The sequence below is a fragment of the Oryzias latipes genome, chromosome 10 (genome assembly GCF_002234675.1).
Source record: "Oryzias latipes chromosome 10, ASM223467v1".
Lineage (NCBI taxonomy): Eukaryota > Metazoa > Chordata > Actinopteri > Beloniformes > Adrianichthyidae > Oryzias > Oryzias latipes.
This window is the reverse complement of record NC_019868.2, coordinates 13439450-13459861: the sequence shown is the minus strand read 5'-3', so window position 1 is coordinate 13459861 and position 20412 is coordinate 13439450. Positions and strand designations below refer to the sequence as shown.

At 39.4% G+C, this 20412-nt stretch overlaps 1 protein-coding gene across 1 annotated transcript in view; it reads right to left on the bottom strand.

Annotated features, from left to right (window-relative positions):
• LOC101161492 (protocadherin-11 X-linked) overlaps positions 1–20412 on the bottom strand; it is a 116136-nt gene that overhangs the window by 40583 nt on the left and 55141 nt on the right. The window contains exon 4 of the mRNA XM_023959099.1: positions 15046–15105. Coding sequence (XP_023814867.1) covers positions 15046–15105 — 60 coding nt within the window. The remainder of the gene's footprint in view (positions 1–15045; positions 15106–20412) is intronic.

The following is a 20412-nucleotide window of genomic DNA, read 5'->3' as shown; positions in this document are numbered from 1 at the left end:
TGTGTCAAGTGAGGCTGTGATACAGTTTAAAATTCAAATCGGGTTACTCCAGGCTTCTGTTTGTTCAATATGATGCAGACTAAAATCAAGAAAACAGAAAATATTTTCAGCTTGTAAGGCTGCATGAAGGGTGATTTTTAAAGACAAAGATAAATTAACTCAAACTGAACCCCATAAATCTGTACCGCCCTAAAGTTGATTTATTAATTTGATTATTTTTATTTGTGTATTTTATTTGTTTGTTTCAAATGTAAAATCTATTTTTTGTTCACTTTAAGGTGATCCAAATATGATCCCAAATGTCCTTTATTTAGTTCAGACATCAATGTGTTAAATGTTTTATACCCACCAACATATAAGTGTGCGTATATGCACTTGTGCATGTATGCATGTGTGCCAGTGCATGCGTGTGTTTGTGTTTAACTAAACCTAGCATCATTAACCCAACATACTTTCTTGTTCATTTATGTTTATCTAAGCAGTCAAAAAAAAAGTTTATTAAATCGACACTGCAACGTTGTCTTGAAATTTCATGTTTTTTAAAAAGTTTCAAAAATATGTATTTTGAGGACATGACCGTATTAATGATTTAACTTTTTTTTCTTGAAATTGTAATTAAGTTATATAAATATGTAAGCAATAAACAACTTTTTTAAGTTGAACATAAATAAAATAAAAAATATTATTTTCTAGAGATGAACTGTAATGGTGTCATCATGAGACTCATTTTAGGGCTTGTACTACTCTAATTTTTCTTTTTGCTGAGACAATAAAAAAAAGGCTAAAACAAGATCTAAATTATTGAGCAACGAGAGACAGAACCATTGATGTCTTTCACTGAGACATAACTGAGATAGGAATTTGAAGTAAGGATATCAAATTGAGACATACTTGAGCGCAACATAATATGGCTCATTTTTCTCTCAATTGAGATCTGGAGAAGAGACAGTTGTGAGAGAATTTTGAGATCTCAAACAGTGCTCACTGTGAGACTTATTTCTCAGGAGAAATGTTTGAGAAGAATGAGAAAAGCAGTTTAGTCTCAAACAGTTCTCATTTATGTCTAGGAGACGTAAATGTGACAGAAACGAGATCTCATCTTCAGTTTTGCTTTGCTATGGGTTATGTTGAGCAATAGTTGCAAATAGTCTGAGGCATATTTAATAATTTGAAAAGATATAATCATATAAATACTTTGAAGCTTAATATTTAAACAGAGGGCAAAATGAACTAAATGAGGGTGTTGTCAAACATGGACATCTGATGCTTAATAGCTATGGTGCATCTCCAAAACAAACTTCTCCCCACTTTTAGAGCATGTTTTTCTCCTCTTCCCCTGCAGACAGCTGTCATATTAATATATTTGTGTAAAGCAAATGTATGCTCCAGGAAGCCAGTTGCATGTGATTTTCATTTCCAAGACTCTTGCTGTGTCTCTGGCCACATCCAAGCCCATCAACATATGTTCTGAGAGCGCTTGGTGCTACTCTAAATTTGCAAATGCATTATTACAGTGATGAAGCCTGCGGTGTGCTCTTCTATTGAAAATCTATAAGTGGTAAAACAGAGCCATATCTGCCCACTCAGAACAGTGGGGATGTGTCTCACATGAGAAGGTGACTCCTTAACATTTAGTCAGAGGCCCTCTTTGCAAATTGATATTCCTCCCACTCACAGTCACAGCAGGTGGTAATTATGACTAATAAAGGCAATATTGCTTTAGCATTGTACATACTCTGAATAATAAGGTCACGTGTTCTTTTTTTATTTCCTTCTTGCATTTGTGCCTTTTTAGCATGCAGAGTCAATTTCTCAGAATATGACTTGCATCGCTGAGGATTATGCCAGTGTGAAATATGCAAAAGTATGGAGTGGGAAAAATACCCTGATCAATAAAGCTTGAGCATACCAAGAGAGCTCACATGCTAAGAAGTTTTTTTCTTAAATTAAATTTGTATTATTTGCTATTTCAATGTATTCTTACTTTGCGTCTGGATTAGAAAAAATTGATTATAGGTGTATTTTCTTTCCATTAAAATAGGTGACAAAATTAAAAAGTAATCTGTCTTCATTTGTTTTTGCTGGTTTTGCATTTAACCTTAAAGAATCTTCTCACATCATAAAACACTCGACATATTAACATGAATTAGAGATATAGCTCGATTAGCACCCACAAGGAAAGTGTTGCTGATGGCTGCACATGCAGAAACCTGAGAGCAGGCTACACACCCACCAGGCTATCTGTGAAAACAGCATGCTCACGAAAATCCTGCTTCCGTCTAAGATACAGCTTTGCGTATTATTAGTCTGTATAACTTTGGGATACATTTTGTATCTTTTAATTTAGGCTTCATTAGTTCTCACTGCCACCTTAGCACATTCTAAATGTTGTGAATCAAATACTGCAAGTCATTTCAACTTCAACTGAAGAGCCAGCACTGGGACGTACCAAATTGTTTTTAGGTTGCAGACGAGAACAGAAAGGCATGGAATATATTTTGCTACTAAATAAAATCCATGAAAAATTGTTTCTTATATTTCACAATGAATCTTGGGTGTTTCAGGATTAATGCTACATACTGTTTATAACTCAAACACAACACTTAAAAATGTTTTTTTTTGTATCAGAATAATGACATGTCAGACTGAAATCAAGAATTCTGCCTTTAGTTTCCTTGATCTTTCTAGATAGTCTGGTAAATCATGAATTACATTTCAAAACATTAACATTTGCTTAAATATAGAGAAAGAAGAAATTGAAAGTTTACATAAAGACCTACATACAAAAGAAGGAATTCTGTATTAATTGTTGATCAGCTCTGTCATTACAACAAATTGTCAGTCTACACTGGTGATTACACCTGATACAGGAGTCATTTTATGTGTATGTTCAAATTATTGTCAACATGAACACAATTCAGTATGTACCACTAGTGACAGCTGATATGAGTCATTAAGCTGCCAACAGATTCTTAGTATGGTTTGGTGAAGGTAAGGGTGCTCCAGTCTGTCTGAAAACTGGCTGTTAAAAGCAATTTTAAGTTGCTGTCAGTGATAAATATATGTGATGGCCCAAAGCTTATACATTACCTGCAAAGTTGGTCATATTTTCAGCTAACAGTGGAATGAAAAAAAAAAAAAAACATTTGTGGGTATGACTGGTATTTTAAAGATGGCAATTGAATGCCAAAATGAAAAAAAAAAAAAGGAATCGTGTTTTCCCTAAGAATGTATGGGGATCATAAAACCAGATTCCAAATGACAAGTGCTTTCTTTAACAACCGGTGGTGCCCATTCAGGAAAAAATAAATAAAAATAGTACTTTTTCAGTAAAAAGCTTCTGTGACATTTTTTCCTCTATCAGAAGTTGATCTTTCATGTGTAGCTTCTGCACAGATTTCTACATTACTCATGTGTATATCTGACTTGTGGCAGAGATAAAAGGAGAACTTACTTCCACCTCAGATGACATTCAACTTCCACATATTGCTACATGATGGCATTTTCCCTGGCAACACGCTGCAGAGTGTTTGATTTGATCACCTTTAAGAAAGAGCATAAGAACTGGAAAGGTTTAGTCTAGTGACTGTCATACAAGAAGCCATGGGATCATAAGAGGCGACCAAGATCAGACACATGGCTCGAGTTATAACAATGCTTTTAGGGATCCAGGTTTGGCTTTTTACACAAATCTATACTGTAGGAGGCATATTAGTAAGCTGACACATTCTTGTTGAGAGCGTATTGTAAATAGTAAATGGCGTGTACTTATATAGCGCTTTACTGCCTTCTTAGAAGGCCCAAAGTGCTGTGCAGTCACAGTCCCGTTCCCCCATGCACACACACATTCACACACTGATGGCAGCTATTACATTGACACATACGGGTGTTTTACTTAGATGTGTATATGCGGTGACTGCAAATGTTGGGACCCACTCATTCACTCAGATAATGAGGAATGACTGGACCACGGTTGATCATGTTATGTGGTATTTTTCCACCTTATTATTGCATTAATCCTACCTAACTTAACAAGTCTTTCTTTTGGAATGTATGCTTTGTTTAACGTCACTGTTGGAATTGTGGCACTGTAAGAGCTTTTACTAAGAAAAGAGGTGATTGTTCCATGTTGGTCTTTCAGTAGACAGTTGACAATTGATGTCAGGGAAACATGTTGCTAAAGGCTCGGAACGTGTATGCGTTATAACCTTGCATACAATCATAATCCTAGAGTGAGGGACCTAATTGTTTCCAGAAAAGTTCAAATTCTTGTTTCTCTTCATTAAAATTCAATAATTTCTAATTTGGCAAGAAAGATAAAATGAAAGACCCAACTAAATGCTGAATTAACCTAAAACTTTGATAAATAAAAGGCATTAAAACCAAATGAATGAAAATATTTTTTTGTTTTCTTTGATTTGATTTTGTTCTACACAGACACAAACATTTTGAAAAATAAATCATTTTTTAACAGTCTCTGAAAATATGTTTTTATGTATGGTTTTTGTTATTGAAGACAGTATTTCAGTAATCAAATACTAACAAAAATTAAAATTGTCTTTTCAAAGCAATGGATAGTTTATGTTTTTTAAAGTTTCTATAATGAGTAATCAGGATGTTTTAAAAATATCTCCATAAGTAAAAAGAAAAAGGTTCTTATAAACTGGGCCAAAGTTATAGCAGAGCCTGTTGGGTAGTGCATTTGAAAAGATTTATCTACCCCTTCCCTGGTGGGGGGTATGGGTCCCTTGGCGGCAGATGCCGTGTCCCCTGGGTGCCGGTCTCCTGGGCCCGGCGGTGCTATCTCCGCTCGGGGGGGGGGGGGGGGGGGTGTTCACATTACACCTGAGCCGGGGGTGTCCGTGTCCCTGGGGGTGGGTTCTTGGCACTGCCCCTGGGCCTCGCCAAACTTCCAACAGTGGCCGAGCCTGGTTGGGCCATGTTTACAACATCCCTTGTGGGCCCCCCTTTTTCCCTGGGGTGCTCCCCTCCGGGGTGGGGGTGGCTGGCCCCTGCCTTGCTCCTCCCTGGACCAACCGTGGGCCGGGTGGGTGGCTGCCTGGAGCGCGGAGCGGGTCTCCCTTGGGGGGTCCTGGCTCGTACCTGTGGTTGGGGCAGGGGGATGCAAGGAACTCCTGGGTGGTGATGGGGTGCTCGTCTGGGGCTGTGGGTGCCCTTCTCGGGTGGGGCCCTGAGTTGGGCTCTTCCGGTGCGGGGGGGGGGGGGCTGCTCTCCTGGTTGGGCTGGGGCGCCGCTCTCTTTCCCCTGTGCTTCCCTGCTCTCTGGCTCTGGGGGCCTCGCGGCGGTCCTGCTGGTCCTGGCCTGGGTGGCGGATTTGGTCGCCCGGGGAGCGGTTGTCCCCTGCCTGCTGCCGTGTGGCGTTGGGGGGTTCCGGCTGCCGCTGCTGCTGCGGCGGGGGTCTGGGTGTGGGGGTGGCTGGGCGCTCCTCCTCCTTCTTTTCACATTCCACCATCCATTTTAGAAGAACATAAACACTCACCTGGGCACAGGTGTTAGCTCACCTTTGCACTAATAGTTTGCATGATTGAATGAATGAAATATTTCACACTAGTTGGTTTTAAGGCATAGGTGTGCATGTGTGAACACTATCTGTTTTGTGTACATGTTGACTATGGACATTTTTACAGCTAGCAGGTGTGTTGATAACATTTCAGTGTGTGTGTGGACAGGCCCCGCCCTTTTTGTACTACATTTGAACCTTACCGTAATGATTAACAACCAGTAAACTTGTCTGCTCTATGCTGCTTCATGGTCTTATCCCCCTCCCTCCCACTATCACCCCCCCCCCTCTAACATCCCTCTCTCTTCTTCCCTCCTTTCCTTTTTCGTCCAGTCCAACACCAAAGATTTTCAAACATGATTGAAATTAATAAAGTTTGGCCTCAATTACAAAAGGGGTTTATTCAGTCATGCCTTTGGTTTGTCTGAAGATTAATAACCCCTCTTGTATAAGTAAAATATGTCCAACACAAGAGGCCCTTAGCTCTCATCTGTCTGCCCAGCTGTTGGACAGGACAAGTTAAAAAAAAAAAAAAAAGATTTATCAAATAACATCACTAATTCATACATTTAGGAAAAATGTGAAGAAACTGTAACCTGGTCATGGAGGGCCCCTATAGACAAATTATGGGTTTTATTTCAAAGTTAAAATAAAGAAATCAAGCCAACTAAATAGAGAGAACATCTGAAAGAATATTTCTTTGAATAGATATAAAAGTAATATTAGAGTTCATAAAAGAGTAATTCCCAAGATAATGTGTTGAAATTTTTTTAGATTTTTTAAGTATAGTCTTTATTTGATTTTGCAGTTTCTTTGGCAAAAAAAATATTGTCAGTTTAAAGCAGGGGTGTCAAACTTCAGGCCTCGAGGGCCGGCCTCCTACTGGTTTCCCAGAAATCCTGCCATATCTGTTGCTGATTACCTGGATCAGGTGTGTTTAGCCAATAAGGAGCTTCAATGGCAGGTTGGTTGGGAAACATATTAGACACTAGCCCTGGATTCTGACACCCCTAGTTTAGAGACAATGGAGCTGAGAAAAAGACAAAAGAAGAAGAGCTAAAGATTTTAAAAAGGCCTACAATCATGGAAAATCTTTTTTTTTTTTTTTAAGTGTATTATAAAGTTCATTCCTGATGAAAAGAAACTGCAAAGTAGCAATTTGATCCGTGGACGCATTTCTGAGTATTCCTTTAAAAACCTGGGCTCTGAGCACCAGCCCCCCCAACCCACAAAAACGAGCGGGTTCTCACAAGCTGACATAGACCAGTGAGAACAGCCCCTTCCAGGAAGATTCTGTGCTGTCAGCACCACGCCCATGCTAACACAAATACCCACTTTCTCTGCAGAACTACATGCTTTCCTTTTATATGCACAATATGCACATCCAACTTTGCCAAAGTCTGGATGCTGTTTGTTTCCGTGGGCAAGACAAAGACATGCTGCTGAGGCCGGCTCTAGGATGACGTCAAGGAAATGGCAGGCAACCCTACGGAGCGAAAGCCGCTACCTCAGAGATCGAGTCGTCTTACTTTCAGGTAAGAAAATGTGCTGCAAAAATCACTCATGTTTCACTTTAAAAATTGTTCTTTTGGGTGCCAAAAATACATTTTCATATACATTGATATTGTTTACTATAAAAATGGTACAAGCCCTTTAAGGTTCTCTTTGGGAGTGATGAGGGTGGAGAGAATCAGAAAGGAATGCATCAGAGGAACCGCACATGTTAGATGATTTGGAGTTAAATGCAGAGAAGCCGACTGAGATGATTTGGACATGTTGGGAGAAGGGACAGTGATCGTATTGGTAAAAGGATGATGAGGTTGGATCTACCAGGAAATAGGCCAACAGAGAAAAACCCACAAGGGGTTTCATGGATGCAGTGAAGGAAGAAATGAGGATGGATGTGTGAGAGAGGTGGATGGAGATGATAGGGTTAGATGGAGGTGGAATATTGACTGTGCTGACCCCTAAGAGTAAATGGTCAAAAGAAAAGAAAAAATTAAATTTGTCTATGTCTATATGAAGATTTCAGTTTGAAGTGCCATTTCTATTTAGGTGTTTTGTACTAATTTATAGTAATTTATAGAATAGTAAACCATAATTTCAATCTGTTTCTTACATTTGGGAGCAACCTTAAACTCCAAAATATAAAATATAAAGTTATGCATTGTAGACAAATAACATGGATGCTTTCCCTAAAGTCCTACATTGAACCTTCGTCCTCTTACTCATTTCCTCATGCTTTAAAAATGAATGGCGGTAGACTTCAAATTCGGTAATATCCTCTGGAAAGGCTATGATGCTTACATTTTAGCAGCATTAAAGGCTGGACTCAGTCCTTGGGCACACAATTGCTTCCTATTTATTGGTTTGGGAGCATCAAGAGAGCCCACCCACAGCAGAGATTTCCACATGGATGTGGCCTTTGGCACGGTGGTACCAGCCCCCAGCCATCTGCACTGATTTGACAAGTGATTCTATATCAAAGGCCTCTGCACTGATTTGGGTGGTAATTGATTGAAAGTGAGGCTCTCAAATCCTTGATTGGTTTAACAGGATCCTGGGACACGACATGCTGTATAAAGTCTGAGGGAAGGACAGGCAACAAGAAAGTGTGTGAGTCCATTGTTCAGGAGATTTGGGAAATATGCTGTGTGACTGCTTCATTTACACTTTAAAATAATTCAGAATGGAATTTGAGAGATTTTCAATATGTGCATCCTTTTTTTTTGGGAGGGGGGGGGTGTCATGTCGTCTCTCTGCTGCAGCATCATTTTGTAACCCAGCCATCAGGGTATCCAATTTGTTAGCGTGTCCATGAAGATTGGATTTCACCATTCAAAAAGAGGAATTTGGTTAGGAATGGAATATTATTGATTTGTTCCACATGGAGCTGTGGTTTGATGCAGAGATATATGAGCGCTGCATGCTGGTTAGGGGATAACATGCAATATAAATTATTTTGTCAATTTCTCTCACATTTTAGATCCCATAAAGCATTGTTGTGCAAACGGGGTGACCTCAAACGCCCGGGCTCTGGTGAAAATTATAGTTTTAAAACTTCAAAAAATTTAAATTTTATTTCACAAAAAAGAATTACATTTTAAAAAGGTGTTAGGGTGCTCATTAACCAATATTTATCAAGAGTGATCTTAGGCTAAAAGCAAATTCACTGTTTTTGTTCTACATTTGATTTGTGACATTTCTTTGCATTATGAATTAAACCACAGATACAAGTGTGGATATAGCAACTGATCTAATCTATTTTTCTAAGTGTTTTGCTACAAATGAAACTAAAGTGTTGTACAAATGAGTGAAAGAGAAAAGTATGCAGTGCACAAAAAAGGTGTGCCATTGCTTAAGCCTTAAGCTACGGACACGGATGCATGTGATGCCCGTTCAAGAATGCACTGAACATGGGTTCTTGAATGCATTTTTAACATATGGTGTTCACACCAGACTGTCGCTACCTAATACTAGTGCATGTAATTTTGGGAAAAGCTTGGTGTGAAATGTTGAAGTAATGCAAATCTCACAAATCTTGCTTCAGCTCTATTCCAATAAATGAAAGACTTGGTGTCATAGAATTCCTACTGGATACAAACCGCAGTTATTCATTTATTTCTCCTACATGATCATTTTTCAAATGGTTAGCACTTTCATGACTTAAACAGGACACCATCCATACGTCACTACCAAACCAAGTCCCAGATTGGTCAAAGTTTGACCTGGTTTAACTTGCATCGTTTCTGCAGTGGCTGGACACTTTGTGCATAGCACCCCGAAACAGTCCTAAAAGGTTCCGTTGCAAGCCAAGAGCACAAGATTTTTGAACCCTGATGCCCAAAATGCACATTTCTGAAAGTTTACACAGACTTTTTAATGCATGTTGGTAACGCATGTTGCCGAGGTCAGTGTGAACAGCATTAGTCACAACTGCCCTTACGGGTGAAAATGAACTGTCTGCGGGTAAAAAACGGGCAAATCTGCATCGCGCACGCAGATTACCCGCAGAAAATTTTAATATCGTTGACAATCCGGTGATCCCGCAAAAATGTTCATGTTTTTGGTACATTTGGTGCACAAATATGGGTAAGAAAGGGGGAAGTAGTTGAGACACATGCCTGTGTCAGTCAAAAAGTCAATTAGTGCTGTTTAAAAGAAAGGTTAACTCCTTGCGCATCCTTACATACAGCCTGGATGTTAGAAAAGATCAAATTAGACAACCAGAGTATAGTTTATAAGGACATCCATTGGGCATCTTAGAAGGGACTTACAGTACGTATCACCTGCACACCCTGATTGTGCAGCTTTTGTGCACAGTCAGTAATGAGCCAGCACACACACCTTACTAACAACTGGAGTGCGGAATAAACGGCCCCATGCAATAGCATCCTCTGAATGTCATTAGTGTGTGTTTAACTTAGATCATCCTTACAAATACCGTATTCTAAGATTCACTAACCACACGCTCAATAATGGGATGTTATATTTTCATGACATGGATGCACAAGCATCAAGGGAACTTCAAGACACACTAGCAGTCCTTTTATGATGGGGGCCTGGATAATCCAAAAACCCACAGGGCCTGTATGGGGGTTTGCCCCTCACAGGTGCATCTGACTAAGGTTTTGACTCACGTTTTATTTTGTTTTGCTCTAAAACCCACTACATCCTAAATAAGTTAAAGTCAACACAGTCTGTAAACTCCGCTTAGACAGAACCAGCTCTAAAATTTCACATTTTTCTAAAAGCAATTTGGTTCCTCAGTTTGCAGGCGCATATGTATTCCCAAACAACAATCACATAATCAAATTGATTGCGTTTGCTGGAGTTGAAAGTTTAAATTGTTCACTTTCTAATGTGTTGGTTTTTCCATATGTTTTTCGCAGAGAAGGTACTTAACCTGAAGTTTCTGCTGATGCTCACATGCCAGATCTGTTGTCAGTGTTGTGCGAGTTTGTGTGTTTGAGTGGGTGAATGAGGCTACAAGAGTGTAAAGCTTTTTGGAGCTGTTAAGCAATGGAAGCAACGCATAAGTGCAGTCCATTTGCCACGTCAAAGTGTATTTGTGGATTTTTATTGGAATTATTGCAGACTGTATATAGATGGGAATTTAGCCCAATGTATGCATAAAACTTTCCAAATGTGACTTTAAAAACTGTTTAACAGCAAAGTGTTTCCATACAGTTAGGCACATCCTTTCACCTATTAACCATCTGGGCATGTAATAGATTTGACATGTTGGAAATTCAGTGCAAAAACTGTGTTCTGAGAGCCCTGGTGAGGCCACAGTGACTCTGATGTAAGGTATATAAAGCTCCTCGTGCCATCATTACGTGGCAGGCTGACAGCAACGCATACCTTTACCCCTTTGACAAAGACATGCAGTGTGTGCTAGTGACAGATGCTGCAGAGCACTGGTCCCAGAGGTCACACATGACCTTTTGGATTGTCTTTTTTCAGTCAAAAAGCATTATTTCTTTGATGATAGCCACCAATGTTACCCCAGGCTTCCTGATAGAGCCGTGGGTTGTTGCTGCTTGTCTTTTGCAATCACGTTTACCTCAAACGAGCGGCGTGTGTATGTGAATGAGACAAGATTTGAATTGTATGTCAGTGCATGTGCGCATGAAGAGACAGGAATGTGGATTGTCTTGTCTGGGAGTATGCCTCACTAAACTCCGCTTGATGCTCATAAGTAAGCCTAATTGCTGCATGACGAACCTCCTGTTTGGATGCCGGAGGGATTCTCTTTTATTAAACAGGATGAATCATCATTTAGATGTGGGTTTCATCTTGGCTTAAGGTTCAAGGTGCTCAAAGGATCTGATAAGCATTTTGTCTGTGACCACTTTATTTTAGAAAACAAAGTGTCTGTTGAGCATGCTGATCCCTTAACGTTTAAATATATGGTTCTATGTAAACTATGCCAGTAAAATGTGCAGTTTAGGGTTAGCTGTATAAGAGCGGGCTACAATAAGATGCTTAGTAAGACCCATATTGTCAGCAGTAGTAGATCCCCACCCCCACTACCACTTTTCATCCCAGCCATCTGTCACCTTTTAGCAATGTACAGTTCACCCAGATACAAACATAAAAATATATATTTTTAATCATGTCATGGTTGAATAGCTTTAAGTCAAGCCATGCATTTCTGTCTTTTTGGAACAAAATCTGCTTGCTAAATTAGTGCAGAACATTTTGATGAACACACAGACAGAAAGAATTGATCATCAACTCCTTACAACACTAGATAAGATTTAAAAAAATGTGGGAATATGTGTGCAAGAATTGTAAGATTTAGTTTTTGATCTCCTCAATAATTCAATGCTAAAAACCTTGTAAGACATGAAAAAACAAATAATTCTATCTTTTCCCATCTCTTAAAGACCCACTTTAATAAAAAACATGCTATTGGTGTTTTTTTTAACATTCTTTTGCAGCATTTCTGTCATGATTGAGTTCATATATTAAATACCGGTAAATTAAAATATGAAATTGCGTTTCTGCGTATTTCTTTATTCAAATTGTTGTGAATCAGAAGACAAAAAAGTGCTGTTTGAAAAAGCTTGTAGCTTTGATGTAAGTGCTACAGTGGGCAGGCCACAAGCTCCCTGCCCTGCTACATTCCAAAGTATCCTGCGGCAGACAAATAGATCCATGTACATCTTGATTTTACCTGTCCAAGCTGGCATCAGGCTCAAAACAGTACGGCTGGATACCTCCTACATGGCTCTCCTTTTTTGTTGCACCAGTAATTTTAGGTTGGGGTTGTGAGGGGCTGTAAGCTAGCAGGAGAGAATGTAAACAACGGGAACGTGGGAAGTCAAGGCAGGTTTTCTGCGGTCCTACCAACAACTCTGAGGGAAATTTCTAACAAATTACTGCCGCTCTGCAGAATCCATGTCCTAGAAAACGACACAGGATTTTTGGTTTTGCCTAAAAAGGGCATTATTATGATTATAAGACCACTGCGAAGTCTTTCCAAATAGACCAAAAGATAATATTAGTGGGATTTCAACCTCAAAGCTGCACTATGGTAATGGTCTGAGGTGATCCCGCTCATCACTTTCCCACTCTGTTAACTACAGCAAAAAAAAAAGCTTGGATGAAAATAAAAGAAGTGGAAGAAAATCTCGAGTCAGATGAATTAGATAATTTGCAGTGGACGGACAATGCTTTTGAAATGAGTTATAATTGTAGTTTAACAATAGGTGGACCCTGGGGATATTCACTATGCAATGTATGGCCTTTGGACTTGGATCGCTATGGAAACCAAAGGCCCAGAACGACCTGCAGTGCCCACCCACGTGGACAGCCGTTAATCATTTTCACTCAGATCCTGGCACTGCAGAATTTGGCCAATGTGTCAAGAGCAATTATATATACTTAGTGCTTGGGCACAGGATCTCCTCCCCCTCCCTCTTTCCTCGCTCTTTCACTCTCACACTCTTAATATAATCACATATCAGCCAGTTTAAAAGCCCTCTGTTCATTCTACTATCTATCTAGGGGATGCACACAATGCAGATGAAGAGAAGTTTAAAAAGACAGAGGATATTCTATTCTGAGAGCCGTGATAATCAGAATACTCTTTACATATGAATCATATTCAGCCATTTACTCATTTTACTGGCCTCCTGAGCGGACTGACATACTAAATTACCCCAGCTGGCCCACTACCATTCACCACACATATTGGGTTGGTGCAGATCATGGAAACTAATGTGAGCTGACTAGAGTGAGATTATGTTCCGCTGCTAACAGTTAAAACGTGAGTAAGACCAACAGCAAACCTGTGGTGTTCCCCCATTACATCAGCTCTTATTGGCTGGGTAAAAACTCAGATAGAAAAAGTCAGAGGAAGATTTATTGATGAAAAGAGACATCTGACAAAAATACTCATAGAAGTTCCATACTTCATGCCAGCACTGGACTGTCTAGTCAAGTGTATGGTTCTAGACAAACTAGCATTTCAGATCTGCTCTTGTGGCATGAGCAGATATGAAATGCTACTTTGTTTGTTTACAAGGTGCACACAAGGTAATGTTTTGATGTGATGTCATTATTTTTGTAAGGACGTTGATATTGATTATCATTGCACTTGAAATAAGTAGTCCAAAGTGCTTCAAACATTAAAGAAGAAATACGGCAGAAAGGCTAAAATCACAAAAGTTAAAGAGATTTGAAGTGAAAACTAAAATCTGCAACTAGAAAAATGACTAAACAAAGACCTGTCATTTAGATAAAAAAAAAAAAAAAAAAAAAAAACTTTTGGGCTAGAAAAACACAAGGTCTTTAAATGAGCAATTTGCACTTTCAATAACATTTTTTTAAAGCATTGGAACAAGCTTGTTGACCAAAACTTTTACATCTTAGTTAACTATTTTTTGTTACTTTACCAGTGAGATGGGAAAATAAACATGGGTTGGGTAAGGTCATGGATGACTTTAAAAAGAGGCGTTCTTCATCTTACATAGATGTATACACTTACTTCTTAAATTTGTCTGCCCAGAATACTTTAACTTTGCTTTAAAATTTTGTTTTGTCTTCTAAAATATTTGGACCAAATAGAATTTTGGAAAAGTGACTCTATGTGCTACTTTTGGAAAAACACCAAGCTCAAAGTTCAGGTAAAGGACATTAGACTCAGGCGAACCAAACTGAACTCCATTGCCCTTCCTGTGATTTTTCATTGACAGACCGGGGGAGGGGGGGGCATAATGACATGTTATTTTCTGTCCCACCACCGCCTGCCGACAAGAATGCATCCAAAGTCGATTTAGAAAGCTCAGTGTGCATTAGGGATGTAGAGCAGTGTTAGGCTTTGAACAGTTGATGACAGGCTGTTAGACAGCTTCCATCCATTGGGCTCTTTTAACCTAGGTCCACTTTTGCAATAAGCCACTTTCCACCATAACCATTTATCTAGAAATGCAGGCATTTTTGACACGTTTGGTGCTAAGTGAACTGAAATTGTGTGAATTTCACTGCATAGCACATTATCACATTTGCAAAAGGCGTGCAATGGGAGTAAGGGTGGAACAGGAGGGCTTCTTCAGTCAGTGTGCTGAGATGTCTTGATCATGACTTTGACTGTGCATGTTAAGGACTATTTAACATTGTATTAATTTGTCCTTCTCGCTTTATGCTAATTCACCCTTCGGTGATTAACACAATGGTGACAAGAAGAGCACAAAACATGCAAACATTACTTTATTACATTATATATACGTATATATATATGTATATGTTTATATATAATTATTTTTTTAATAAATACATTTTAAGTCAAACTATTTTTATTTTTTTTTATTTGTGTGCTAAATCATTTTAATATGACAAAGATCTTAAATATCACATATGGACATTGATGAAATGGGTCTTGCTATTATGCAAAGCTGGTTTGAACAGATAATTTCCACCTATAAACATAAAACCCCAAGCGTGTGGAGTTCTAAAAAGTGTTTGCTATTTTTTCCTCTAATGTTCCTTCGACTGAAATCAAACAACCTACTTACCTTATGAGGACAAATGGGAGGCGGCGAGTTAAAAGACTTCTCTGGTGTCTGGCTTGGGTTCTACAAGAAAAACACATTATCAGGGACATGTTTTTAGTGGAGGACTTTTCCAAGCAAATCGTCAGTGACAGAAGCAGAAGCTTATTTTCTGCCTCCTGCTATTAGCATCTCTGCAATACATTTCAGAGAGGTTCAGCTACACTCCCACTTTCTCACTAATCCTAGACCCCAGCTTTTGTTGACAGTCACATTTTAAATCTTTATCTTGACAGCATCTCCTTACTTTTTGTTATGTGAGAGTATAGGGATGCATTTTGTTTTTGCCTGCCAGTATTCCCTTTTCTCTCTAGCAGGATTACAAATCCTTCTTTGTCAAAAGATTTCACTGAACATATGTTCCGACTTTTGGACATGTGCCCGATTGCAGTTTTTGATGTTAAATGATTATCACATTGTTAATACATTGATATATCACTCAGACAACAGCATTTAAAAACAGACACAAGGTAAGTCAACAAGCCAACAACAGATGGTCCCGCTGTTTGTGATTATGCAAAGATCCCAAGTATTTGCATACTATCAGCACCATTGTAAATACATTTAAAAAAAAGGGAAAAAGAAATGAAGGTGAGGCTTTTTTGTGCTGACCTTAGTGAGAAATGAGATAGATGTGAAGAAAAATCCGCAGGGAAGTGAAGAACTTTGCAAACTTCTTTGGGAATATACCAAAAGCCTCCCCCCCTGAGAAAGCCCTGTTGATTTCAAGGCAGGTGCTTTCAGTTATGTCCTCATATCCAATTATATGCCTGTGGTATGTCTGATTCACTGTGACACTATTAATGGCTGCCTTATGGTACCACCAGGACAGATGAGACACTCAACTCTCCAGACTCTTAACATCTATATTTCATTGCATCGTAGAAGGAGAACACCCCACTGGCCAAAGCAACTGAAGGAGAAAAAGCAGCCAGGCTTTCACTGTAGCGTAAATATCCTGTCTTGAAATATAAATGAATAAGTGGGCCTTGCTGGGATGATGGAATTGGAAGACAAAGTTTTCCCCACAGACTGAGTAGGCAGAATAACGATGATACGTTAACATCTTCGACAAATAAAAATAATTTCCTTTGGTGATATTCAAAAATTGACTTGGTATGATTTTCATTTTTAATGTTTTTGTGGTTTTTCACTCAGGGGACGAAACCTGTGACCTTGGCTTCAAGCACTGCCTCCAAAATGATGACTTATATATTGCGCAATTTTTTTGGTTGATGTAAGTGGAGATTAAAGAAAAGAGGAAAAAAACACTGGAGGAGATATTTAGAAAGTGACTGTGCTTTAATGTCAGGCTTTTGTGAGGATTCCAAAGACTGTTTCTGGCGTTCTTACCTTCTGTATTTAGATTACACCGATTTGTTGACTTTGTGTTCTACAGCTGTTCTAAATGTATTTTTTTCAATAACTGTTGACTATTCTTTCACCTTCTAAATCAGGACATTTAGACCTGGTTTAGATTGTTCCTTGCATCTCAAATGGCTTATTTTGTTTTAAAAGTGTAATGGTAAATTGTGTATACTTATATAGCACTTTCCTACCTTCTTAGAAAGTCCAAAGTGCTTTACAGTCACAGACAAATGCTGTAAAATTCAGTTTAAGACTCAAAACGGGACATAAAACAAACTAGCTTAATGGTATTAAGTATTATTGTTATTTATTTTTAATTGTTTATTTATTTTTTTGCGTGACCCTTGTTTTCATATTTATGTTTTAGAACTGTTAGATAGATAGATAGATAGATAGATAGATAGATAGATAGATAGATAGATAGATAGATAGATAGATAGATAGATAGATAGATAGATAGATAGATAGATAGATAGATAGATAGATAGATAGATAGATAGATAGATAGATAGATAGATAGATAGATAGATAGATAGATAGATAGATAGATAGATAGATAGATAGATAGATAAACCTGTAATGGTGAGCTATGGATTTCACAAAATTTTGATGCTTTTACATTTTTACACTGTCAATTATTTTTTTGTCATTTGAAGAGGACAAGAAAGTTCAAGGCTAGAATGAATAATGAACAATTATAAATAATTGACTTTTGATGGTTTCTTTCCCTGACAATATCTTAATGTTCTAAACACTATTTTTGCTTTACTTTGCTAAAGTTTTTTTTTCTTTTGCTGAATACATCTTTACAAAAGAGAACAACATCAGTCAATTTCAACCATAATGATTCTGAGAAACATATTTATGTAAATAAGGAAATGAAGCTCCCCTGAGAGACGTTCCACTCTACAATGTATTTTTACTTGTTTTACTCATATCAGATGTAATAAATATATACCATGTTGCAGTCTAGTCACATTCAATGCACCAACTTCTCCAAGAAGCTCCAACCCCCTCCACTAAAACGCACTCCCACACAGGAGAAAACAAGAGGCCTATTCAGTGCTGAGTGGACAGAGACTTGTAGCACGTTTGTGTTTCCAGCCCAATCAGTTCAGCCTTCATTTTAGCCAAAAACAAGGAGGCTTTATATCGTCATCCCCTTCTAAAGTACTCTGCTACACTTAGTAAAGTGCATTTCTACCAGTTAGTTTGTGCTTTTCTTGCACTGTTTGACACCCCAACACTGTTGTATCCCCCACCCCCCATACCACCAATAAAATACTGTTCTCTGACTAGGATTAAAGGAGCCATGTAGTTCAAGGATTATCAAATGCCTTTGATCATGTGACTGCCATGTTTTTGATCTGAAGCACATTGCACCAAATATATTCTCTTTTTCTTGCCTTTCTATCTCCATCTCTCTCCATGGATTTACCCTTGCTTGCTGGTTTTCTGCAATGTGAGAATAGTTCTTGACAGGCGGTGAAAAAGGAGAATGTAACTGGAGTAAAAGACACACATTCTTTACGAAAGAAAGAAAGTCACTGCTGTACTTTATTTTGCTGGTTTGAATCATCCAGATTTGATGAACAATGTGGTGGTTACGGCTTTCATGATTAAGGTAAACACTGAACAAAATTAACCAGAACAACTGACACTGTGTCATGATTGATTTCCCTGAAAGTAGGCCAAAACACAGTAAAGTCTAATCAACCCTTTAGCCTCCTATTAGAGTAAATAGTTTCCACATGTTGCTAATAAAATGAACATTAATTATCATCAGGGAGTCTGCTCCACCTCCACAAACATTTTTGGATCAGGGGGTTTCCAGTCGTGTTCTAACCTCCTGTCAAGTGCGACAGACATCAGCAGAGAGCTTACAGAAGTTATGACGGAACTTCTGTGGGGAAATTTGGCAGAAAGTTCAAGAACATCTGCAAATACCATGAGATGCATCAATCTGCTACTAAAAAAAAGTACAATGGTCCTTTGCTGTACCGCCGTTCACCTTTCATGGTCTCACTGTTGATTTTTACAAGTGCAATTGTGTGTGCTCTTTTTTTTTAACACAGCAAACTGTTTTCTTCATCCTGACTGGCTGTTGACTAATGTCATTAAATCTCCTCCATGCCATGTTTCCTGTACAGCTTGCCAGATCTTTTCAGATCTTTGCTTTCATTCTATAATACTGAGCTGTTTTTATTTTTTATTTTTTTTCTACCCTCCTTTATGGGTCTGGCCTTGTCGTGGCAAGGAGGTTTGTGTGAACCGATGACCCAGGGAGCGATATCGTCTGGAGCTTGCACCTGGTAGGGCCACGGTTGGCAGGCCGGTCACCTGGCGAGGTTCTAGACAAACATACACCCACAGCTTGTCGGAATGCTTTAAAGTAGCAGCCCTACTATCTGACTATCCTGCGGAGGGTCAACAACCAACCCAGGAGAAACTTCTTTGTGACAAAACCGACCAGATAACAAAGCTGGACTGCCCAATATGGTAAGAGACCCCAGCGTAAAAGCTGTGTCCACGTAAATGCCAAAGACTCAGATTGGTTTCCCATCTCCAGTGGTGTTCCCCAGGGCTGTGTGGCAGCTCCTGAGCTTTTTACCTGCATCATAGATCAGCTGATGTCCCGGGTATGTGAGCAAGTCCCTGCAGTGTCTCATGGCAATTACCATTTGACTAACCTGGAGTATGCTGACGACACCATCCAGTTCAGCACATCCCTTACCCAGCTAAAAAACACTCTAAGCATTTACAGAGAAGAAGCAAAGAAGTATGGTCTCAAGGTGAACTGTACAAAAATCAAATTCATGCAAGTTGATGATGGCCCAGACCCACCCCCCCTTCAGGCTCTGCAATGATGTCATCGAGCCTGTGAAGAGCTTTGCATACCTGGGATCTATAGTGACGGCTAACGGTTACTTAAAACCAGAGATCACCCGCAGAAGGGCACTGGCAGCATCAGCTCTGCAGTTTCTCAAAAAAACACTGTGTCGTCATCAAAACATCACGCGCAAAACAAAGCTCCGGATCCGGACAACCTAGCTGTACTCTTGATACTGCTTTATGGTCCGGAGACATGGCCTTTAAACAAGAGCTTAGCCACAAGAATAGATGGCTTCGATAGCCGGGCTCTCGGGACAATTGAGAACATCAAGTGGCCCCAACGTGTCTCTAACAGAGCCTTAACAGCCCAAACTTGCCAGCCCCAAGCCTCCTGCCTTGCTGCACAGTGCAGCATTAGATGGTTTGGCCACGTTCTCCGTCTTCCCTCTTACCATCTGACGCGAGCCATTTTGGAGTTTAATCCGACGGCTGCTGGCTGGAATTGACCTCAAGGCACACCCCGTACTCGGTGGACAGACGTCATTGTGGGAGATGTTAAACCTTATGGGTGTAAGGATTCAGTGGTTTGGTTTTCTTTGTCACGTTTTTGGTTTCCTTGTCAGTCACACCTTCAGGTTCATGATCCACAGCTGTCTTCAGTTCAGTTAATTGCCCTCAGCCTATTTAAGTGTCTTGGTTTCTGTTCTTCCTTGTCAGGTCATCTGCTCTGTTTTGTCACAGTTTTGTTTCCCCTCATAGTTTTGTCATGTTTCAGTTTGCTAATTAAATGTTTTAGTTCCAGTCATCAAGCTTGGTCTCCTGCATTTGGGTCCTCCACCACCAGTTCGTGACAATGGGGTTGCTATGAAGGATGTTGAGCTTCTGGCACAAGACCGGAAAATATGGAAGACCCTTCTTTCTTTGGTCGTCTCTCTGGACTGGGAAGGGGCCGCACCCCCCCCCCCCTGCAAGAGCCTTGATGATGATGTTTTTTCAAAGGTTTGAACTTTGAAAGTTTAAGTTCATGCCTGTCTGAGAAAAGTGTATAAAGTGTGTAGTGAGGGGTTTTACAGCCTACTTCGTGGATTTCACCTATTGTGGGTTATTTTTCGAATGTAACCCGCATGATAA